Source organism: Miniopterus natalensis, chromosome 7, assembly GCF_054644295.1.
Source record: "Miniopterus natalensis isolate mMinNat1 chromosome 7, mMinNat1.hap1, whole genome shotgun sequence".
Lineage (NCBI taxonomy): Eukaryota > Metazoa > Chordata > Mammalia > Chiroptera > Miniopteridae > Miniopterus > Miniopterus natalensis.
In genome coordinates, this window is record NC_142087.1 from 9662393 (window position 1) to 9687394 (window position 25002).

General features: G+C 44.1%; 1 protein-coding gene across 2 annotated transcripts; it reads right to left on the reverse strand.

Annotated features, from left to right (window-relative positions):
• Window positions 1-3850: 3850 nt before the first annotated feature.
• On the reverse strand, window positions 3851-25002 carry ACTR5 (actin related protein 5). Of its 2 annotated transcripts, none has more exons than XM_087818731.1 (9): window positions 24577-25002; window positions 23208-23437; window positions 21299-21468; window positions 16670-16887; window positions 15839-16021; window positions 10367-10483; window positions 9517-9578; window positions 8359-8491; window positions 3851-7544 (listed from the first exon to the last, which is right to left on the reverse strand). In XM_087818731.1, the coding sequence occupies exons 1-9, from the start codon at window positions 24973-24975 to the stop codon at window positions 7287-7289; spliced, it is 1770 nt and encodes a 589-aa protein (XP_087674857.1). In that variant the 5' UTR covers window positions 24976-25002; the 3' UTR covers window positions 3851-7286. The 2 variants fall into 2 exon arrangements, with proteins under 2 accessions (XP_087674857.1, XP_016074879.2); XM_016219393.2 differs by having other exon boundaries at window positions 9517-9656.

Consider the following 25002-nt stretch of genomic DNA (forward strand, 5'->3'; position numbering starts at 1 on the left):
AGGGATGCATTAGGTGGTAAAACCATGAAAAGCACGGGAAAGGATACTGGAGAAGTTCATATAGTGGTTTCCGACATGGGGAAAGGAGCAAATTTTGCTCAGGAAAGACCATATAGGGGCTTCCGTGGGTGCAGCGATGTTCTGTTTCTTGACCATTGCTATTACACAGATGCTCATTTTACAATAAGTTGTTAGGTTGTACCTTTATAGTTTATGTCATTATGTACATTATGTTTTACATAAGAAGGTTTAAAAGAACTAAATATATGGGAAGAAAACATAGGGTGTTTTTTTCCTTCATTATCTCAGTGGAAGACTTTTCTAAATATGACATACAACCCAGAAGCACTTTTAAAAGACTGCTTGATGAGTCCATAAAAAAATTCTGCATGGAAAATCACCTCAACAAAGTCGAGTGACACACACCCATTATTACAATTCTTAGCACATAAGAGCAAAGGGACGGCAGTTTTTGTAAGAGTTTTCCTACTGTCAGACCCAGAACATAGGAAAAGCTGCCAAGAAAAAGAAGACCCTTGGGGGCCTTTGTAAATGTCGTGGCCAAGTGTATTCAGATTCTGATTGGTCTGCTTTAGCATCTGGGTGCACCTCACAGGGCTAAAGGAATGCCTATGACAAAGGCTGACAGAGTCACCGTGGACAAAAGGACTTAGTTCATACTCTTGGAATGCCCTTGACTGTAAAGAGCGATCAGGCCATGGATATTGCTGCTCCAATTATAAAGCCTTACAGACTTAACAACACTTAAAACTCAGTCCAAACTACTGCCGAAGTGTCCCAAATTGGGGGGTGATCAGCAGGTAAAAGCTCCTCCCCCCCCAACTAAAGCTAAAGACTTTCCAAGCGTTTGTCCAGGCTGGGAAACACCCACTGAGGAAGGAGTGAAAAGGCGAAGTCGGTATGGCGAAGCTGACGTGAAATGGAGTCTGTGTCGTCAAATTGACAGAGCTGGTTCAGACCAAACGGGCTGAAGCATGAGAAATAGGTTTTATAGGTTTTATTTTACTTGAACTAGCCTGAGGACCTCAAGTTTTGAACCTCCCAGTTGTGCATCGATGCCTGGAGATACGTAAATTCCTATAGTCACCCTCTGAAGGGCTGAGAGAATCAACAACCAAAGAAAGAGCATTCATGGGCCCAGCCCACCAGACATCTGGAAGCTTTCCATCTCAGACCACTCCCCAGACCCAGAATGCAGGACTAATTCTTCTCAAACATGTAATTTTTACTGCAAGAACTCCCAACTTTTCTCTTTTCTTTGGAACACTCTGGGTGCTTACCTGGTAGTGTTTCCAATTTGCAAACCCTAAGAACCTTGAACAAAACTGTCATTTGCAATTACGGCAAACCCTCCCGATTCATTTACACTCAGTCGACACCATCAACCCAAATCCCAGGTGATCCCCTGGTGGTTGCCCAGCCTAGTTAAGGGCTGGCGGGGTAAGACAGCCCACTCCCGGCCAGGTGTTTATCCAACGTTACGCAGGTCAAGTGTTACAGGGAAGTGCCAAGAAGCTGACCTCATCTCCCAATCCTTGTCCAGGAGAATCCCTTCATTTCTTCTGGAACATTTCCAAAAGACCATGTAGCCAGGCCCGGGCCAGGAGAAGCCCCAGCCCACTCCTGGCAAGCATTCCTGAGAAGGTGCCAGCTGAGACCAGCGCCAAGGAAACGCTCTCCTGCCCTTCTTTTCCTGTGCCAGAAAGTGAGCGTATAGGTAAATATAAAAGACCATCTTTTTAGATTTCTCCAGAAGACTGCTGACCAAAGGAAAAAAAGTTAACAATGTATTAAGGGGTTTCTAAACAAAGTAATAGAAACTAATTCCCAAAGTAGGAAATGGAGCTCTATGTGGTAACATGCTTACTGTTATGAAGCGTTAAGAATTCAAGGCAGACTGTAGTAAGTCCAGGATGCACACTGTAATCCGTAGAGCAGCCACCCAATCCCAGAGGCCTAATCGGGGGGGGTGAAACGGAACGCTGAGAAATCACACGTGACTAGATGATTTGCTTTGGCCAGAGAAAGCTGAGGAGGGGTGATGTGTCACTTCTGGGTGGACGCATTACGGAGCCAGGGTTTGACTCTTGCTGTTGCCTTGCTTTGTGTTGGGACAGCAGGACCGCAGGAGGGTGTACGGTGATTGTGTGGAACGCTGCATTCCCCCACACACGACACACATGCTGGCATTCACTGGACACACAGCGTAAGAAAGAAACTTTGTGTTAAGTCTCTGAGATTTTTGGTACTTGATGGATACATTTGTATTCCTGGAATAAAACTCATTTAGTCACCAAGTATTACTTTTTAAGGAGTTGGCGGAGTCTAAATAATTTACTTGTTTACTTCATTAACATTTTTAAATTTGAGATTGGTCTATAGTTTTGTGTGTGTGCAATCTATCAGATTCTGATAACAATGGAATATTTGCTATATAAAAATAATTTAAGTGATTTCTGTTTTCTATGCTCAGGAAAAGTTAAAGAACACTGGAAGCATCTAGTCTTCAAAGGCTAATAGAATTCTGTGAACTTAACTGGACCTGAAGCTTTTTCTGAGTTGGGAAGCTGTGACAACTTTAAGTTCATCTATGGGTCTGTTTGAATTTTATGTCTACTAGGATTAGTTTGGGTATATCACATTTTCCTAAAAAATTTAGTATTTCATCTAGGTTTTCAAATATATTTGCAGTTATGAAAGTAATGATTTTATTCGTTTTGACAATTATTTCATCATTTTGTGTATTTGTGCTCTTTCTAGCAGTTTTAAATTTTTGTTGGTCTCTTTCTTAAATTGTGTTGGTTAACCCTTATAAAAATGACAAGCTTATCTGCTGTTGGGTTGCAACCTTGGGAGCTCCCTAGGAAGAAATTTGAAACTGGCTCCTGAACACAGAGAGCAAGAAGAGACTGAAGGGGCAGGTGGCAGGTGTGATATGCAAGGGACCTCACATTCAAGGCTCATCTCAGGGTGGCCACAAGATGAGCAGACCTCCGCAGCCAACTGCTGGCATCTTTATATAATTTAACAAGGCTTGGCCATGTATACAGTAGAGAGAGATGGTCTCAGCAACACTCAACTCTCTCAAGGCTGACACCTTGGAACAGCTCTGGCTACGGGAACCAACAGGCCCGGCTCCAGGGTCACCCAGTGGTCAGGGCCTCTCCATAGCCTCCAACACGTCCCACTTTTGTTTTCTAATTAATCTTTTCTCTTTCTGTATTATATATTGCTGTTAGGAAGTCCAGTGACATGATTTCTCTTTATTGTGTGAGCCACTATGTCTTTTTGCTTCGGGCCCGGAGGATTTCTTGTTTTACTCAGACCTTCCTCGGAGCTGACAGCACTTTAGTAGGACCTGTCTTAGGAGTTGACACTTCCGAGCCACGTTCCTGGCCCGTCCACGGCGCCTGCAGTACTGGGCTGCAGGTGTTTCTCCCCAGGGAGAGGGGCGTTGCGGCGAATCGCATGCTCAGTGTTAATTGTGTTCCATTGTCCTCGATTCCCGTCCAATACAAAATTCAACGTCGTTGGATTTTCTTCAACATTCAACTTAGATTTCCTTTGCTTCCTGCTTGTCACTTTCTCTTATTTTCCTTCTCTTTTCTTTTCCGTTGAATATCTTCCCCCTTGTGTATCCTGAACTTAGGTTTCTGAGAGAATTTTCTTACTTGATTTCTTCCTTGAGTCCCACCAGTTCTCATTTCCCTCCTACCTGTTGCTTGGTCATCACTCAAAGCTTTTCATTTGCTCTCTGGTATCTCACTGAATTTGCTTGTCGAGTTTGTTTTTTTTTAATTTATCTTTATTGTTGAAAATACTACAGATGTCCCCTTTTCTCCCCTTTGACCCCTTCTGCCCCACACCCACTCTTGTGGAGCTGTTTTTAATTCACGTTGGACTGCTGTTACATCTTTCTTCTACCTATAACGGCTTGTTGTTTCTTTAAGTATGTTTTACCTGCTACGAAGTTTGAACTTGGGTTTCTGGCTGGGGCCTCTTCCTGCGTACCCCGTAACGATGCTGCGGGTTCACCTTCTGAGGCTGATGTCTGAGCGCGCTAGGCCTACCTAACGGGCTATTAGCGGGACACACATAAGGAGCAGAGCGGGGAAGAGGGTTTGGGTGCTTTTCCGTTTCTCAAGGACTCCCCGCCCTGGTGCTAGTGATTCGTTAATAGCCAGCACCTTTGTAGGCAGGCTTCGTCTGATTCTGTCGCGTGAGTTAAGCCTACAGCCAGCCCCTTCCGTGCTTCCACCAGCTCTGGCTTCTGAGCTGCCTCCCTCCCCCAGAAGGGGTGCCTCGCCAAAACCCTCAGCTCTGGTCCTGTGCACGCTCCAAGCCCCTTCTCTCTCCTCCTTCACTGCCAGAGCCAGCCTACCTGGGGGTGAACCTTTGTTGCTATCCAGACACTTATACTGCCAGGACTCCTCCAATTTATTGGCAAGTTATTTGCTTCTTTATGGTTTAACAGCTTCCCACCCACTCCTATGCCTTCCTGGACTAACCTGGCCCCACGTTAGTTTCCTAGGGCAGACACAACAAACTACCATAAACTTGGTACCTGAAGCGACATGTTTCTCATAGTTCCCGATGCCAAGTCAAGGTGTCATCAGGGCCATCTCCCTATGAAGGCTCTAGGGGAGGCTCCCTTTGCCCCTTCTGGCTGCCAGTGGCTCCTGGCGCTCCTTGGCTTTTAGCTGCATCACGCCAACCTCTGCCTTCACACAACCCTCTTCCCTGCATGTCAAATCTCTCTTTCTTTCATAAGGACACCAGTCACTGGATTTAGGGATTGCCCTAAAGGCTAAAGTTCTCAGTGGCTTAACACAGTAAGAATTGACTTCTGGCTCAGTGAAGAATCTGCAGTCAGTTAAGGACTTGGCTCCACGCTCCTCCTTGGCCTCAGGCTGCTCTCCATTCAGCCAGGGGTTGGGGAAAAAGGAGAGAGGTGCTCTTATGGGGAGGTTGAGGGAAGCCAGCCCTAGACATGGTACACATCTCCTCTGCCCATATTCACCAGCCAGAACTCAAACAGCCACGTGTATAACTGCAAGGGAGGCTGGGAAGTATAGTGCAGCTGTGTGCCCAGGAGGAAAGGAAAATGTATGTAGCAAATAGCCAGTCTCTCTGCCTACCTCTTTTTTAAACATATCTTTATTGATTTTAGAGCGAGAGGGAGGGAGATAAAACATTGATGAGAGAGAAACATCAATCAGCTGCACAGCCCCCTACGGGGGATCTAGCCTGCAACCCAGGCAAGTGCCCTGATCAGGAATCGAACCAGTGACCTCTTGGTGTACGGTTCGACACTCAACCACTGAGCAACACCGGCTGGGCCTCTGCCTACCTCTTTTAATCCTGTCCTGTCATTTTCTGATTTTCTTGTAATGATTTAATCACAAAGTTCTGTAATGACAGACTTCATCTTATTTGCTTAATCCCTTATGTAGGTATAAAGTAATCTTTGCATACTCTTATTTCTATGAACTTGCTTTCTCCATTTCTTGGGTTAGCTTTTTCTGCCCATATTTTAACAGTGATTTCACTTTTAACTTCTACTTTCATGCCTTTTTACCATGTTTGCTCCTTTGGCAAAACCGTTTATTTCCAGAGGTGGCAGCAGGGGGCAGAGGCAGCACAAGTGGGCAGCAGGGGGGACACCCCTACCACATCTTAGCCAGAGAGGCCCTGGTCACCCTAGGTGGTCACTAACACTCAGAGCTGCCCAAACCTCCTCCTCAGTTCCCTGAGTCTATGAACCTGAGTAAAGCAAACTTAACACTTGTTTCACTAGGATGTATCCCGGCTTACCTGCCCGCCCAGGTCCTTCCCCATCCGGGCTTGACCTCCATGGCCTCTTTGACCTCATCACTGCTGTTCAGGCTGTTTAAACTGCTGACTATGGGAAAAAGACTCCAGGCCTAAGAGCAGTTCACACGGCTGCCCTTCCTGGAAATGTATGAAAGTCACACGGAGGCTGCTCCTGCCTCCTTCGCATCTACCCTCCCAGTAGCTCATGCTTCTCACCATCTAATCAGCCCTGGGCCTGAGCATGGGCGGCCAGTGGCGCACTGGCAATGCTGTGGGTCAGCCTGAGCCTTCTACCTTCTCCACTATCACCACTGTCCCCTCCTGGTCTCGTTTCTAAGCCCGAGAGTGGAGATGCAGGTGCTCGCCCTTGGTAAACTGTCTGAGTGAACAGGTTCTGAGGTGGCCTCATCAGAAGCATCAGAGCTACAGGCTCCATGGGATTGAAATGTATGGATTCTGAGACTGGGCTAGCATCTCAGGGGCCTTCTGGGCTCAATTATTGGGTGTTTGAGAGTTAAAATTCTTATCAATCAATCTCTGTAAAAGGCAGGGATCATCTGCCCACTTAAGAAGAAGCTGCAATTCCATGCATAACCCATAGACACAGACAACAGTGTGGTGAAGGCCTGAGGGGTGGTGCAGGGGATCAACGGGGGGGAATGGGGTCATCTGTAATAATTTCAACAATAAATTTTTTTAAAAAAGATAGTGCTGCAAAGGTGCAGGGAATGAGGTTGTGGCAAAACTGAACAGGCTACAGAAGCACCCGGCTCCAGTCCACTTCTCTCTTCAGAAAGGCCAGAAAACATCAAGCAGCCAAACACACAGGCACATAAATAAAAAATTTGTACGAAGGTCTCATACGATGGAAAGGTTTCCAGCAAAGAAAATCTGAAGTGGGCACCAAACAGGCCCCTGACAGACCAACACTACACGGCCTGATGACCCTCTTTGGGCCCCTTTCCCTCGTTTGTAAGAGGAAGTAACAGGAAGAGGGAAATGCTCGCAGCTCCTAAGTCTTCGTGGGGCTGCTCTTATTATAGAAACACTACCTTGCTATGTATGTGAGAGACCTCCACCTGCTGGGCATCCACACAACTTCTGAACAAATATAGAAATGTATCTACATTGACAATATAAGTTTTAAACAATTTTTAAAATGCAGCAAGAAGTTCCTGTTCTCCACACTGTCTTCATGTACTGCTGCAGGAAGCTGATGCCATGGCTCATCTTGGTTCAAAATAACACCAGGTCACTGAACTCTCTTCACTGCAGAAGCCCCATATAAAGGGTGAGTTTAAAGGGTAACTCCCAGTGTCCCTTAACTGTCTCCCCAGGATAAATCCAGCCTGCAGCCCAATGTTACCAGCAGACTTAGGCCACACACATCTAGCAGTCACTATCCTGTCATACTGGCCGATGTGGCCCAAGGTCCAAGAGAGGTGCCTCTGTTATGCCTGCTCACCAGCTCCACCTCCACCGGCCCCCAAGCCTTTGCCTGACACCTGGGCTTCTGAGGAGCGGGAAGCTTGCTTCGGCAGGTGGATGGGGACATAGACGTTGGAAGCACAGTGCTCCTTGAGGTACTCTCCTCCCTTCTCCTCATATTCCTTCCTGGTGATCCAGACGGCATCGTCATCTAGGTGGTCCAAGGCCCAGTCACGAGCACCATACCAGGAGTCCAGCACGGGGTTAGAGGCAAGCTGAACCTGAAACAGAGAATGTTCACCAGAAGGCCGTCTCCCGTAAGGATTCAAGGAGAGAATGTTCAGCAGGCCCAGCTACAGGCCCCTACCTTTTATCCCCAGAACTACACACACAGGAGGGCCCAAATGAATTCTATCTCTGCACCCTCCAAACAAAGCTGAGCTCAAATGCCCTGACTCTCCAAGAGACACAGGCATGCAAGCCCCTGCAGACTTAACCTCACAGAACAAGCAGCTGTCAGCTAACTTATGAACACAAGACCTGCCACTCTGGGTCAGAGAGAGACCAGTTGCCCCTCCTCCTGCTCCAGTGATGTAGACCACAAGCTGCCAGAGAGAGAGGGAAGCAGCGCTGGCACTCAACCTGGAGGAAAGGCCTTCCTGGCCCCGATCGCCTCTCTGCAAGCAGAGAGGAGCAGAGGGAAGCAGAGGCTGATATGAGGCAGCTCTGGCCATGGTGGCAAATGAGCCTCAGGAGAAATGAGAGCAGACAGGATGCTGCTGCCAATGCCCAGTTTCCACTGCTTATTACCTGAGTGAGGTGGGAGAAAGACATATTTTCCATGTACATTCTTTTATATCCACTGCATTTTGTTATACACACATCTTCCTTTCTCAATTGAAAAAGAAATATATGAAACATGGTTCTCATTCAGCTTTAAAAATTAAACATAAAAACCAAAAGGAAAGCCACGAAAATGTTAACAGTGGGTATCTCTGGATGGTGAAATTATAATTTATGCTTTACTTATTACTTCTGCAATCAGAAAACAAATAACGCTATTTTCAAAACAGCTGGTAGAGGATCAATCAGTACCTGAAAAGATGACTGAAAGGGTCTCATGGCCAACAGTTCCTTCTCAATTCTAACTTTCAGCCCAGGATACATCATGTTCCCGCCCGTGAGGAAGACGTTCTGAACCAGCACCTCCTGGACAGCCTTTGGGTACCTAGGAGAGACACGATTCCTCTGGGACAGCCCCTCCAACTTGAGTATCAGAAGAGAATGTAGACGTGGAACGTAAGCTCTCAGTACAAAAGAGAAAACAACAGCACAAGAAAGTTTTTAAAAACTTCCAGCTTTCATTTGCATCTTCACAGAATGCCAAATATCTAGTCAAAACCTTACTTTGAGTGGTCAATTCATTTCCTTAGCATGACTAGAAGTTTTGTGCCTTTCTCACATATTTTTAAGAACTGATTTTATTGAGGTTTGATTTACACACATTTTGATGAAGTCTGGAAAATTCATATACCCAGCAATCACCACCACACTCCAGATACAGAACACCCCCATCACCCCAAGAAGTCCTGCCTCCCATCTCTCTACCTATTTTTTTTTTAAGTAATTTTTACCTTATACATGTTTGACAATGTTCCCACCCATTGTTAGACAAAGCTGACAGTCACTCAAGGCAGCTGTAACAGCTTTTCTTCCTTGCTGGGTGTAAGCTTCCATCCTGTTTAACCAACAGCAGCCAGAACTACAAGTCATATTCCTTACTTGTCCAACCTGAATTATGAAAATCACATTGCAGGGAAATACCTGCATAAGTGGGAGGGGGGAAAGCAAGCTCTTAAAGAAATGCAAATTCCTAAATAAATGTCTACAAGGGGGGAAAAAACTAGTCAGGTCTGCCCATTTTGGGGGTGATTTACAATCACTAGTCTTCAGTAATGTGAAGGTATATTCGACAGCCAATGCACATACATTATCACATCGCTCAACCTTAAAAGAAATTCCTAAAGCTCCTTAAACCAAGTAAATTCTTTTCTGAGCATTTGTGTGTTCAGAAAAGAATGACAGAGCCCCAGCTACATGCCAGGCCTGGTGAGAGATAACAAATACTACCTGAGCATAGCAAGTCAATGAGGAGAAGCAAGCAGGAGAGATTTCCAATGCCTAACCATCAAATCTACCATTCAAAGCCAAGGACGTGGTTCAGGGAAAAAAGAAATGCAGTTTCAGTCTCACCTGTCCAGGACATACTGAAGGGTTTCTGCTATCCCGGCCTGCTCTTCGCCCAGGAGCGACGGCTGGAAGATAATTTCTGGAGCTCGAATTCTTTCTGTCCCAACAAACAGCTGATGATATGCTGCCAAGTTAAACACGGGCTTTAAAAACCCAAGGTTTAGAAGGTATTTTTAGGCCATCTGACAAGCATCCCCATCTCATCTCCTCAAACTGCAGTTCATTCCAATACAGCTCTGCCCTTTGTCATACCAGAGTAACTCCTCCCCAACTCTCTTGATCTGATCATTCAATTTTCTACCCTTTTCCACCTACAAATTTGCATCTTGAAATGGTCCCTGAGTAGCAGGGAAGGGACTTCATGAAGAGCGGCAACAGAAAGACCAGAAGACCAGGTCTCCTACCCAGGGCATGGCTCAGCACTCTGGTCCCTGCACAGCAGAGAAAGCTTTCTCCCAGGTGTCTCTCAGACCAGATCAGTCTCTCTGGTTGCCATCGTAATGACATAAATGACCCAAATGAGGATTAAGCATCATGATGTAGGCTTAATTTCGAATTAAACCACTAAAGCTAGTCCTCAGGTCTAAAGTCTCCGATTACTTGCCCAAATGTTTCCATCAGATGGACTCTTACTCATAGACTCATAGATCTTGGCACTGGAACCCTAATTGATGACTGGGGGAAAAACCCTGGCTTTGGATGTTTTAAGGGTCAATACCCCCCTTTCTAGAAAATACAACTGGGATTTTTTTTTTTTTTTTTTTAATATCCCTAAAGAAGCAGACTAGACTAGCCTGGTCATTTATGCCATAGCCTCAAAGCATGAGCAGGGTCGAGGCTGCAGGGACCCAACCTGGACAGCGGCGACGGGCTTCTCCACTTCAGGCGTTTCCTCTGAAAACAAGGGTTCGAAGTCATTGATGCTCTCCACGTCCTCCAGAGATGGCTCCAACGGCTCCAGCTCAGGAGTCTAAGAACAGGGTGAACGAAGCAGAGCAGGCCCTGTAACTTCAGCAAGCCTAGTTCTGTTAGTTCACTATCAGGAAAAAGAACTGGAATCCTCCACTGGCCTGGCCTAAAAGTTCACAGAAACTATGAAAAATTTTCTAAACTATTAAAGAAGAACATGCATGAACACAAGGATTGAAAGGCTGAAAAGCCAGGAATGAGCCTTGCTCCTGTCCCGCCTTTCCTACATATACAAGCCTCAACTCCCACCTTCCCTCGGAAGCCTCCGGCTGGGGCCCACCCACGCCCGGGCCACAATGGGAGCCTCACTGCCTGTGGCAGTCACACCACCACACAGAACTGGGGGAAAGGGTATGATAGCTGGTGTCTTACAAAGAGGCTTAGACTACCAGCAAAATGAAATGAATCTCTTTGTATTTAATAGATATACAAGCCAATACTAATGGGCTTAACAGTTAGTCCCTGAACAGCAGGTCCACTGGCTGGTGATGTGACTGGAAGCACCCAGGGTGGTGGATGCTTCCTCTCTGTGGAGTCCTGTAGAACAGGCTTTCCTCCTCTTCAACAATGAACCTGGTGGGGCCTGACACACCAGTACCATTCCCACTGGAAGACTAAGAGCTCATTTTAATTGTGACCTGGACAAAGAAGCCAGGTGGGGGTGGGGGCGGTTCTGGGTGACATCTTTAGCCACCTGCAGTGCTACCAAGTGAAAGGCAGATGAGTTTCACCGTCTGTGCTCAAAAGGGAGAAGTTACAGGAAGAAATATTCTGTTGCATTCCACAGAGGAAGGCTCTAACAATGACAGCTTGTACAAAGCACTGTCTTATGAGATGGTATCTTAGGAGGGTTAGAGCAGACTCAATACCATCAGCAGAGTATGCCTGAGAGAGGTCCCTGTGTTGAGCATGTGTCCTCTGAGTCCCTTCCTACTCTCACAACCTATGAAGTATTACTGACATAATTCAGAACACAAGTATACTTCTCTAGAACCTATCCATATGCACTACGATGTAAACTAGCATTTGAACTCACTCTTAAGTAAAGCAATGCCCTTCCACACATACACCCCAGAAGTCACATGGCATATGTGGCTGCTAGATGGGTGACAATGTATTATAAATCCTGACCAGTATAGATTCTACCACATTTAAGGGGCGGGTAAACCTTGGAAAGGACAGGGAATACTTCATCTGAGACTAGAGAACAGGATGAGAGGGGACTGGCTTAGAAATAGGTAATGAAGGAGGAAAAGCTGGACTAGGAGGCAAGACCCTGAGGACCTTGCCCTTGGAGCAGGAGGTGAGAGCATCTCTGCCAACATTGAATCCGAGTCAGGAGCAGGGACGCCTGCTTCCTGCATCATCCTCACTGCAGATATGCCTATACTTTATGGATGAGAAACTGAGGCTCAGGAGTCCAAAAACTCGCCTAAGACCACATTACACTAGTAAGTGGTGGGAACCTGGTCTAAAACAGAACTATTTAGCTCCAAAGTCTTTGCTCTGACTTACGTTGAAATTCTATAAATCATGACGTCCCACACAAACTTTAAAAATACAATACTCAAAACCCAGCTCACTCTCTTCCTAAGCCTGGTTGAAGGCACTATGTTCCAACCTCTCCCTTCAGTGCAGCCACAGTGTGACCAGAGTGAGCCTGAGTCCATGATTGTGCCTGAACCTCAGCTGCACTACCTCTAGCTGTGCGACCTTGGGCGATTTCTTCACTCCCCTAGGTCTCACTTTCCTCATCCGTACAATGGGGGTGACGACAGTATTCACTGAAAAATGAGAGTTAATCAAGATGACAGCTGCAGAAGTGTTCAGCACTGGGTCTGGCACATCATGTGTTGCGTTATCATCAGTTACTGCCACTCCTGTCACCTCTGCCCCTAACTGCACCAAGATCCTTAGATCCTACATTTAAGTGTCTCCTCCACCCTCCACCCCCCAAGACAAATCAGGTCAATTCCAACACATTTTCATCTTTTCCCACCTCCAGCCTGCCTCTCCCTAAACCCGTCCTCTAACTCCACCAGTTACTTTCCTAAAATAAAATCTCATCAGATGACTTCCTTGCACAACATACTTGAAAGCTTTGTCTGTATGAGAATAATATCCAGGCTGATTGATCAACACCTTCATAGCCTGGCCCTGCCTCCCCTCCTCACTTCATCTCCCATACTCCACATGCCACACGTGCCATGCTCACTGCCCATGTGGTTCTTTCCTTTGAAAATGTCCTTCCCTCCTCATTGGCTGCTTATGGAAATCAAATAATCTTTCGGGGCCCAGCTTAAATATCCCAGTCTTTTCTTAGAACTCCATCTGTATTCATTCCCACACACACCTACCACACCTGACAAACTTTATTACAGTCTGCTAAGTAGGGTTCTACAGCCCCATTTTTTTTTTTGAGGTACCAAGGGCAGAAACTGTATCTTAAGCACCTCTACACCCCCAGTCCCTGGCATACCACATCTAGCTCTGAGTGGTGGACACCTGGGATACACCCTCCCATTTCCCTGGAATAGAGACTATCAAATGTTTGGGTCTCAAAATGCTTCTTCAACTACAGCAAAAATATCATCACCCAGCTTCATCAGGCTATATTCAAAAGCACGTCACCTTAAAAATAAGATAACTTCAGCCCTAGCCAGTTTTGCTCAGTGGTTAGAGCCTCAGCCCATGGACAGAAGGGTCTCTGGTTCAATTCCAGACAAGGGCACGTACCCCAGTTGCAGGCTTGATCCCCAGCCTCGCTTGGGGCTCATGCAGGAGGCAATCAATTAATGTGTCTCTCTCACATCGATGTTTCTCTCTCTCTCCCCCTCCATCCACTCTCTCTGAAAAGCAATGGAAAAAATATCCTCAGGTGAGGATTAAAAGTAACTTCTTAGCTTCTCTAAAAATGGTAAAAAGATATTTTACTTATCCCAATGCACATGATTCACAGAGAGGAACAAAGCTAATAATTCCAACACAGAAAACGGGCAACTAAAAGAGAACAGATTTCTCTACCAGTGCTGGCTTCGCTCTGTCTGGGGCTTATCAGGGTCTCCACATGTACTGTGCCGTGTTCAGAAACACAAGCATGGCTGTTCTTTTGGAAGTGAATGGAATGGTACTTTGCCAAAGCACAGCAGGAAGGATGCAGCATGGCTGCCTGGATCAGCACAAGAACAAGCAGAGGCCAGCTCTGCTCTTGGCCGTTGGGACAGGAACTTTCTCTCCTGGAACTACCATGCTTCCCAATGATGGTGCTCTAAAGCTGTGAAAGTGGGCACACCCCCAGTTTAAATTCCTCACGGGAATGCTAACAGAGCCTGCTCCTTCACACCCTCCTCCTCGGAGCAGCTGCAGAATAGCAAGGGCCAGAATGGATTGGTCTGTAGGAAAAAGTGGATTTTATAAAGCACTAATTTAAAAAATTCAGCTGTATTAATCCAATTCAGCCATTGCTACTTGGATAGCATTTCAATATGAACTTGGTCCACATACATCCATTCTCTCCATTCTAAATGAGTAGTTAGAAAACACTATAAATAATTTCTGAAAGGCAGAATTGACCACCCAGAGTCATGGGCAAATTTATCCCAGGAAGAGTACTGTAATGGACTTAATAAATGCTCACCAACCATTAAAGCCCTGAATTCAGATCAATTAAACAAATTTGTTGTATATAGAGAAATCTTTTGAAGTCTGACATTTCAAATCCCCTAAGCCCAGAGAGATTTGAATATGTTCCCGAGCACAGAACAAAGTCGGGACCTAACAAGTATCTGACAAATGAATGAAGGAGTGGCTGAATCCTGGCATGTAACAAATGCAGAAAATGACAAAGGAGAGAAAAAATTAGTTCCCCAACTACTCAGGAATCACATCTTCAAAGTTGTTTTCTTTTTAAACCTGCCAGTGCACTTCTCTGGTGTAAGGATGCTGACACCCTGGTGACATGTTAAGTGTGATAAAAACTAAACACGGATCAATAAAAACATAGAGAACGTAGTTCTGGATGCCAGTAAACACAGGTTCAAACTGAAACTCAGACCTGGGCTGGGAGAAGCAGGCTGCAATGGGCATGTTGGTTCTACCAAAGCCGATCTGGGATGCTGTGCGCAAGTAAAACGGTAGGAAAGGTCCCTTTACCTGAGACCTCAGGAAGCCATAGCTGTATCCAGGACACCTGACTCAGGATCTGCTCTATCAAATACGCATGCTCATGACCAGAGGCTGTCCTCGCACAGTCCATAGTCATCAGAGAGAGATAGAGAATGCAAGGTGAGAGCAGCGACTGAGAGTGAGCCTCCAGCTATGAGATGGTCATTGAAGTCAGCTTCATGCTGAGCCAAAGAGCTCTGAAGTCACTGGTAAGCACCACACTATACTCAGCATCAAACTGGATTTTTCTACAGGACTGTTCTTTCTAAGTATAGGTTTTAGATTTAAAGAAATATGTTTTAAAAACAGCAAGCTGGACTGGTTCATCCTGCCCCAGAAGTGTCACAAAGCAATGAACAAGTTCCTCTGTCTTAGAACTCTAGAGATGACAGATTTGGGAACAATGAATATATTTACTAAGGCTTTCTGCCAGTTCTAGACAGGAGAGCCAACCAGTGACTGGCCAATGTGTGACCTACAGGCAGCTCCTTCACCTCACAGGGCGCAGAGCTCGGGTTTGGATAACCCAGGGCCCTATCTCAGCCCTGCCCCCTGCCCTTTTGGCCACATCAACACTTATTAATAGTCCACTGGCAGGAAAACAAAGAAGAGGGACAAAGAAGATCAATGAGCTTATTCAAGACTTAGTTTTTAGTTACTAACAAAAAGCTGATCTTAAATTTACCCAAAAACATTTTACTGAGCATGTCCACGAGTTGCTGTAAAAAATCAACCACTATGTATGAAGCACGACCCCTGTCCTTAGAGAACATCAAGATGGAAAGGAAATAAGTGAAAGATCAACCACAATATATTTAATAAAACAATAAAGAAAGGTAAAGGGAATGTATGACCAACAGCCAAAGAACCATCAGAGGAGCAGGTTCAGGTTTAAGGCAGCACCTGACTGGTGTGTGAATGCTCTTCCTATTCTCCACACACACTGCCCCCTCCCTGGGAAGCCAGACGTCTACAGGGTGAAATCACTCGGGCCAGGACTTTGGTTGGTATGGATCAGTGCTATCACTGCCCCCATCTGTGTACCTGTGGAAATCACTCACTACACTGGCTCTTTCCCCCAAGTCTGGTAACAGTCCCTTTTAAATGAGCCTTCTCAAGACACTCCTTCCACCCTCAAGAAGGGCTATTCTCTCTAAATAGCCCCAGGCCCTCCCTCCAAGGCACTCAGTACCTCAGGCTTGCTGTCCACCACATCCACCTCGAGGGTGACTTCTGATTGGAGGATTTTCTGCTTAGCCTGCTCCACAGCTGAACTGAGCTTGTGTATGTAGGACTGCAGCTCTTCTGGGGAGTCCATGTTCAGCTCCATCAGAGCTTTGTGGAACTGGTCCATCTGGCCATCCTCTAGAAGTTCCTGAAACCAGAGCAGTCACAATGTATCCTCAAAGTCATCAGTGCAATCACAAACAGGAAGGAAAGGGAAGTAGCTTAGAACCATACAGAGAAGAACTACAGCAGGGGAGGGCTGCCAGAGCTCCCCAGCCCTCCCCACCAGAAAACCACACCTCCCCCCAAAGTTTCCACAGCTGTCCTCCTCCCCAGCTGTCCTTAGGCTGCCATCCAATCATGGGTTCAGCACCACCTGATCAGGCAAAACTAACCTATGGTAACAGACATCAGAAACATTATCTTTTGGGTACGGAGAGGTGGGACGGTTACTAGGAGTAGACAAGAGGGAGACTGCTGGATCTGGAGTGCAGACAAGGTGCATTTCATGTTGTGAAAATGCATGAGCTGCACACTTCAGATTTGTGCACTTTGCAGTGTGTGTGCTACACTTACATTAAAAAGTTAAAAAAACAGAATAAAGGAGATTATGAGGCCAACATAAATTAACAAATACCTGCTGCTATACCATCCTCTATACCGATTATCCTAGATTCCTTCTTGACGCCAAGGGCGACTTAGTTTACGCATTTTATGGGTAAAGTAGACAGGAGGAACATTTTCTAGGACCACCCTGCTGAGCAAGGCCGGGGGCCCATCCAGGATCTGCTGTTACCTGCACGTACAGCAGCCTGTCCAGTCGCTCCTGATCAAGCTGCAGCTTCTCCTCCCGCCGACGGGCGTTGAGCTCCTGCAGCCGCCGCAGCTGCTGCTGCCGCCTTTCCTGCTTCTCCTCAGCGGTCAGAGTGCTGCCCAAGAGCTTGCTGGAAAATGGCAGCTGCATCTTGTGCACATTGTTTTCATAATAGTCAGGGCACCGCCATTTCTGCAATTCTTCAAAGAAATAACTTTGAGAGTTATGAAACAGCAACACCACTGGCACAGAAATCAGAAAGACAATACAAGGGTTCCAGGTCTGGGTAAAATGAAGAAAGCACACACCACCCAATCTCTGACCACCCAATCAACAAAATGCAACTATGAAACTGGACATAATGCCAACAAACCTCCTCTAAAATAATTGCTAAGTAAAGTTCAGACAGAAATGATACCAGAAGGAAAACTGAAATACCAGGAATGAAGGAACAGCAATGGAAATGATGAAAATCTGGTTAAATGTAACACACTAACATTCCTCCTGAGTTTAAAATGTTTGACAATTAAAAGTAAAAACCATAACACTGTCTGATGAGTTCCCAATGTTGTGGATGCTTACATAAGACATCTCCAGCACTAGCGGGAAAGAGAAAGGAGCCTCTGGCATACTAATATTTCCACATTCCATTTGAAGTGGTAAAAGAGCGATTCTAAGCAGACTGTGTAAAGTGTATTTACTGTAATCTTCAGAGCAACCACTGAAAAAACTACAGAAAGATATAGTAAAAAAACACAACAGATAAATGGCATACCAAAAGAAAATTTAAATGTTCTAATAACCCAAAAGAAGGCAGCAGAAGGAAATAGGAAAAATGGAACAGAAAACAATAATAAAATAGTGGATCTAAATCCAAATATATGAATAAGTAAGTCAATTTAAAATAGTCTTAACATAGCAATTAAAAGATAGAGACTGAGAGAATAGATTTTAAAAAGACCCAACTATTAAGAAATTCTCTTTGAATATAATGATATAAGAAGAGTAAAAGGATGGGAAGACATACCATGCAAGCACTAATCAAAAGAAAGTGGGAATGACTGACTATATTAATGCCTAAGTAGACTTCAAAGCAAAGAAAATTGCCAAGGATAAAAAAAGGACATTATATAATAATAAACATTAATTTGCCCAGAAGACATAAGAATCCTAAATAGGTACCTAACAAAAGAGCTTCAGATACTTGAAAGCAAAAATGGACCAAACTGAAAGGAGAAATAGAAAAATCCACTATTATACTTGGAGACTTCAATACTCTTCTCTTAATAATCGATAGCACTAGTAGATGGAAAATGAACAGGGACAGAGAAGACCTGAACACCACCAACAACCAACGGAGCCTAAATGACATCACCAAATACTCCACCTCTAACAGCGGAGGACATATTATCCCTTCACATGTACATGCAATATTCTACAAAGCAGAGCTTCACGAGTTTAACTGGTAGTAGACAAAGAAAGTAAACTAAAAATAAATCACAGAAAGGTAACAGGAAAAAAAAATTTGGATATAAACAACACATTTCTAAAGAATCAAAGGCTCAAAGACCAAGTCTTGAGGGAAATTAGAAAATATCTGAACTCGTTTCTTGTAGCAATATTTTTTTCTGAAGGAAAAAATAAACAAATGGACTACATCAAACTAAAAAGTTTTGCACAGCAAAGGAAAACCATCAACAAAATGAAAAAACAACCCACTGAATGGGAGAACATATTTGCCAAAGATACATCTGATAAGGGGTTAATATGCAAAATTTATAAAAACTTATAAAACTCAACACCAAAAAAACATCCAATTAAAAAATGTGCAAAGGACCTGAACAGACACTTCTCCAAAGAGGACACACAGATGGCCAAGAGACACATGAAGAGATGCTCAACATCACTAATTATCGGAGATGCAAATTAAAACCACAATGAGATATCACCTCACACCTATCAGAATGGCTGCCATCAACAAATCAACAAGCAAGTGATGGCGAGGGTGTGGAAAACAGGGAACTCTCATGCACTATTGGTTGGAATGCAGATTTGTGCAGCTACTGTGGAAAGCAATATGGAGTTACCCCCCAAAATTAAAAATGGAACTGCCTTATAACCAGTGATTCTACTTCTGGGAATTTATCCAAAGTAACCCGAAACACTAATTCAAAAGAATATATGCACCCCTATGCTCTTTGCAGCATTACTTAACAATAGCCAAGATTTGGAAGCAGCCCAAGCGTCCATCAGTAGATGAGTGGATAAAAAATCCATGGTATACCTACATAATGGAATACTACTCAACCATAAAAAAAGAAAGAAATCTTACCCTTTGTGACAGTATGTATGGACCTGAAGAGCATTATGCTAAGTGAAATAAGCCAGTCAGAGAAAGAAAAGTACCAAGATTTCACTTATATGTGGAATCTAATGAACAAAATAAACAAACAAAATAGAAACAGACTCAGAAACAGGGAACAGACTGACAGCTATCATAGGAGATGGAGGTTTCAGGGATGGGTGAAAAAGGTGAAGCGCTTAAGCAAAAAACAACTCAGAGACATGGACAACAATATGGTGATTACCAGAGGGAAAGGTGCATAGAGGGAGATAAAAGAGGGTAAAGGGGGGATAAATGGTGATGGAAGGAGACTGACTTGGGGTAGTAAACACACAATACAATATACAGTTGATGTATTATGGAACTGTACACCTAAGCCCTATGTAATTTTATTAACCAAGGTCACCCCAATAAATTCAATAAAATAAAATAAAAAGAAAATATTTGAACTCCATAAAAATGAAAATATAGTATCACAATCTGTGGGATGTAGACAAAGCAGTGCTGGGGGAAATTTATTGCTTACATAAAAAGAATAGTCTCATAATTATCTAAGCTTCTACCTTAAAAAACTAAAGAAAAAGAGAAAAATAAACCTAAAGCAAGTAGAAGGAAATAAAAACAAGAAATTAATGAGATTACCTGAATAATCCTATGTCTATTAAAGAAATCTAATTCATAGCTAAAAGCCTTCAGAACAAGAAATCCCTAGGTTCAAATTGTTCCACTAGAGATTTTTATCAAACATTAAGGAAAATAATATCAATTATTTATACAATCTCTTCCAGAAAGTAGGAGGAGGAACACTTTCCAGCTCATTTGATGAGGTCAGTATGACCCTGATGCCAAAACCAGACAAAGGCAATAAAAACTACAGATCAATATCCCTCACAAACTCAAAAACCCCCACAAATTACCAAATCAAATCCAGCAATATATAAATAAGAATGTATATACACATGTATATGAACAAGTGGGGTTTTTCCCCCCAAATCAAGGCTAGTTCAATATTTGAAAAGCAATCATTATAATGAACAGCCCAAAGCAGAAACACCATAGGATATTAACTGATGTAGAAAAAGCATTTCACAAAATTCAAAATCCATTCATAATAAAAATGCTCAGCAAAATTAGGAACAGAAGGAAACTTCTTCAACTTGATAAAAGGCATCTGCAAAAAACCTAGAGTTGCCCTAGCTGGGTGGTTCAGTTGGTGGAGAGTTGTCCCATATACCAAAAGGTTGCCAGTTTGATTCCCCGGTGTGTATGGGAGGCAACCTCTCTCTCTCTCTCTCTCTCTCTCTCTCTCTCAAAAAACATATTCTTGGGTGAGGATTAAAAAAATAATAATAAAACAACAACAACAAAAACCCTAGAGCTATCATATGCTAATTAGCAAAAGACTAAATGCTTTCTCCTACTACCACGGGATAAGGAATTGGGAACAAGGCAGGGATACCCACTCTCACCACTCCTATTCAACACTGTACTGGACATCTAACTAATGAAATAAGGCAAGAAAAACAAGTAAAAGGCAAAAAGAAACTGGAAAGGAAAAAATAAAACTATTCACAGATGACATGTCTACATACAGAAATTCCCAAGGAATCTACAAAAACTAGAACTAAGTTCAGCAAGGCCACAGGATACAAGGTCAACACAGAAATATTAATTGCTCTTCTATACACTAGCAATGAGCAACTGGAAATTGAAAGAAAAACACAAAAATACTTAGGCATAAATCTACTAAAACATGTACAGACAGTGTCTATATGCTGAAACCTACAAAATGCTGATGAAAGAAATCAATAAAGACCTAGATATATGGAAAGACATACTATGTTCTTTAATTGGAAGATTCAACGTAATAAAAAATGTAAATTCTCCCCAATGGGTTTAATATTATATCTGGATTTATATTTAGAATGTTGTTTTATATCCAATCTTATCTATAGGCTTAATGTACTTTCAATCAAAATCTCAACAGAACTTTTTTGTAGATATGGATGGACAAGCTGATCTTAACATTTATATGGAAAAGCAAAGGAACTAGAATAGCCAAAACAAATCTAAAAATAACCTACATATGTAACCTCTCAGTTAACTAAATAGTTTATGAAAGTAAATACCAAAAGGGGAAAGGGATGCTAAAAAGTAATAAAAAAAACAGTGAGCAAACGAGGCATCCTGGGAACAATTTAAGGAACAACTAACACCCCAAAGGCAGGCAATATCCAAAAGCTACAAGCAAACAATCTCTTTGTTACCTTCCACATAATCCTCAGCGATGTAGCTGTGCTCATGCAGGATCTCCTCCATGCGGCTGAGCGTGATAGCTGCCAGGTGCCCAGGATACTTCAGCTGCAGGAGACGCTGCAGGTAGCCAGCTGCTTGGCTTCCTCCCAGATTGATGCGTTTACAGTTTTTAGCATCTAACCTATAACCAAGAAATGGAAAACAGCACTTAATTGTTGGCAACATGAAAAAGAATACGGAGTACCTTTGGAGAGAAAGGACAATTTAATGTAAATGGAGGAGGAAGAAACAGACCACCTGGAAGGACACAAAACCTTACAGTTAGAAGAGACTTTAAAGTTCCCTTGGTCCACCTAACCTCTTACCCAATGCAGAATTCCTAATCCACACCCAGACGTGCTATCTAACTTCTGGCAAGAGTTTCAGAAGGGAAACCAGGTTCAATGGGAAGAACATGTACTCTGAAGTCAGATTCTTATGTGACTTCCCATGTATTTCTCACTGTGGTCCTGAAACCAAGTATCTTAGAATGACCTGGCGAAAATGTTAAATGCACCAATTCCCAGGACTCATTTGCTCTGGGGTGGTCTGGGAACCTGCATTTTAACAAGCTTCCCAGGTAACTCTAGTGTAGGCCAGACTTTAAGAATCCCTTCCCTAAACACTCCACTTCTACTGACACAAACACATTAAGTAACCAAACATATACTGACTTACTGGAATCTCCTAAGAATAGGTCCCTCTCACATGAACTGAAGGGGAAGAGAACCAGAGTAACTTTATTTTCTTAACATGAGAAAGAGCAGCAGAGCACCAGGAAGTTGCCGTATATTGAAATGTCGCTGCACTATTACACCTCACCCAGCAGATGTCAGCATAGAACAGGATATGCTCCAATCTGATCATTTCTTAGCCTTCAGGTTAAATAACTTTCTCTCAACATAAGAAAAAAATAATATCATATTTAATTTCTACATATTGTTTTTCATAATGTAGACAACTCTGTACAGGAGTGTTTGGTAATGTCTAAGAATTGCTTTTTTCTTCATAATTTTTGTAAAAACTTCAAGAGAAATTCCCACTATAGGGCTCAATACATTCCACAGCATTTGTTTTGACTTAAAAGTTCAGACTGTTTTACAATTTACAAAGTGCCATCATCTACACTATCTCATTTCATCTCCAGGGTAACCCTGAACAATCAGTTTTTCCCATTTTACATGTCAGGAAACTAAGTGAAGAGGTCAGATAACCTCATCCTTAGCAGGACTACAAACCAGTCACTCAACTCCCAAGCCAGGGCTCTTTTCTTACACACCCTCTTTACTCAAAGAGAGATCTCAGGAGAGCATGATGCTGGCCTAGTCTCTCATCAGACAACAAAAGCCCAACTATAAAATGAGAACAGATTTTAAACATGACAAAAACTACCCTCACCTGTTATTCAACTCAAAAACATTTAATAAATACCTATGTGCCAGGCACTATACCTGAAAAATGTCTAAACTATGGTGATTAAAAAGCTTTAAATAAAAATAATACTATCTTATTAAGAAAGTGACTCCAGAACACAGTCTAAATTAAGTTTATTCAAACAATTTATTCAAACATTGTTATTGAGCCCCTAGTACCTGCAGGTACTGTGTTAGCTATCTCAGCATAAATTAGAATTACAAAATTCTAGAATTGTGGATTTGGACATCAGAGACCATCCACCTCAACTCCCTCTAGGAAGTCACAAAGAATGGAAGGTGAAGTGACTTACCCAAAGTCACAAAGTGAGATAGGTCAGAGCTAAGCCCAGAGGCTAGTTCACGGTCCAGCACCAGCTCTTTCAACTCAAACTTTAAAGCAGGCACCCATAAAATGTTTCCTGAATGCTTCTCAAAAGAGTGGTCAAATGCTGTAAGTGCAACTCACCTCCCTTCTAAGATGGGTAAAATATGTGTACACTGGTATCCAGATGAAATGATGAGCCCACTGGAAATGAAGTTCTTTGGCTTATTGTGGTAGAAGCTGAAGAGGCTGTCTATTCCATAGGCAACCTTCGGAATCCCATAGCACTCAAAAAGGAGCTCAGACATCATTTGTCGTGAATACAGTGGGTTGCACACAGCTTCTGTCAGAACTATGGGATGATCAACACAGCCCTACTTTGAAAAAGAGCAAACAGATGGGTGATACAAGAATACTCTTCTTAAAGCATAAAAGAAACCAAAATCCTTAAAGCAAGGGCTGAATTTGCTTTTGGTCTCCAATCAAAAACCTGATCAGAAGCAACTATAAAACATTCATTTCATCTCATCTCCATTGGAGGTTGTTTTGGGAAATATGAAAACAGGGTCAATTTAAGGTCATTAAGTCAAGCCTCTTCCAAACTATCAGCAAACCATGCTGGCTCTATCTTCAAAATACCTCCAGAATCCAATCGCTTCTTATCGCATCCCCCTTTCCCTGCTACCTGGTCTAAGTCACCATCACCTCTCACCTGGGTTATTGCAACAACAGCCTCCTAACTGGTCTCCCTCTTTCTACCCTATGACCCATGCCAGTCCATGCTCCAAATAGCGGCTGTCGTGATCCTTTTTGGAACATAAGTCATGGCTCCTCATTTCACTGGGTAAAAGCCTAGAAGGTGTGTCATTTGCTCTCTGACTTCATCTTCCACTTACTACTGTCCCGCCCTACTCTGGCTGCCCTGCAATTAGGATTAGGGCACACTTCTGCCTCAGGGCCTTTTCACTAGCTGTTCCCTGTGTAATACAATTCCCTCGGGTATTCACATAGTCCTCGAGCAAACATCACCTTTTTCCTAAGTTGTACCCTTTCCATCTTATTGACAAACATATAACCCTCTCCTCTATCATGCCACAGAATCTACTCCTTAATTCTCCTTACCGTCCTTCCCTTCATAGTAGAATCTTTCCGTACTAGTTCCATAAGCACAGGTTTTGTGCTACATGCACGAATGTATTCCAAACGACCAGAAAAGTGCTGGACACAGAGTAAGGGCTCAGTACGTATTAGTTAATACATGAATTTATTAACAAGCGAGCAATACGCCAGAATGTAAGCGCCGAGAGAAAAGGACTGTTGTTCTGTTCACGGCTGCAACCCAAGCGCCTAGCGCGGGGCTTACGTACGTTAGGAGCTCAGTATCTGATCCGCTAAATAACAACGGGCGCCATTGGAGCGACTACTATTTCTTGGAGGACCGAGAGAGTAGAGACACGACCTCATCCCTCCCCCTCAAGCTCAACCCGCCTCCCTTCACCCACCCCCACTTCACCTGTGAGGAGACACCCAGGTGCTGGAAGCAGTAGTCAAACAGCAGCTCCTGCAGCTCCAGGTTGACCGGCACGTTGCGGTCGAAGGGCGAGCGAAGCATCCAGCGCAGCGGCTCCAAGCTGCCCAGCGCGTTGCCCACCTGCGGCCCCGCCCCGCCCCGCGCCGCGCCACGCCCGCGAGCGCACACTGCACGGAACTGGAGGCGCGGCTCCGGGCCTGCGTCCGGCCCGGGGCACGCCCAGCCGGCACGGACCTGAAACGACCCGTTGTCCAGCACGAGGGGCACCGGCAGTGGCCCGTGTGCCACCGGGCCGGCCTCCAGCACCGGGTCTGGCGTGGCTCGGGCATCCCGGAACGGGAACACGTTCCCCGCCGGCCCAGCGGTACCGGATGCCGCCATCTTGCAGCGCGCGCTGGCTCCGCCCCT

Coding starts and splice junctions, on each gene's coding strand:
- ACTR5 (XM_016219393.2), bottom strand. CDS start 24,975: ATGGCGGCATCCGGTACCGCTGGGCCGGCGGGGAACGTGTTCCCGTTC. Junction 23,438..24,576: donor ACCTGGGTGTCTCCTCACAG/GTGAAGTGGGGG, acceptor TTTTCAAAGTAG/GGCTGTGTTGATCATCCCAT. Junction 16,888..21,298: donor CGCTGAGGATTATGTGGAAG/GTAACAAAGAGA, acceptor ATTTCTTTGAAG/AATTGCAGAAATGGCGGTGC.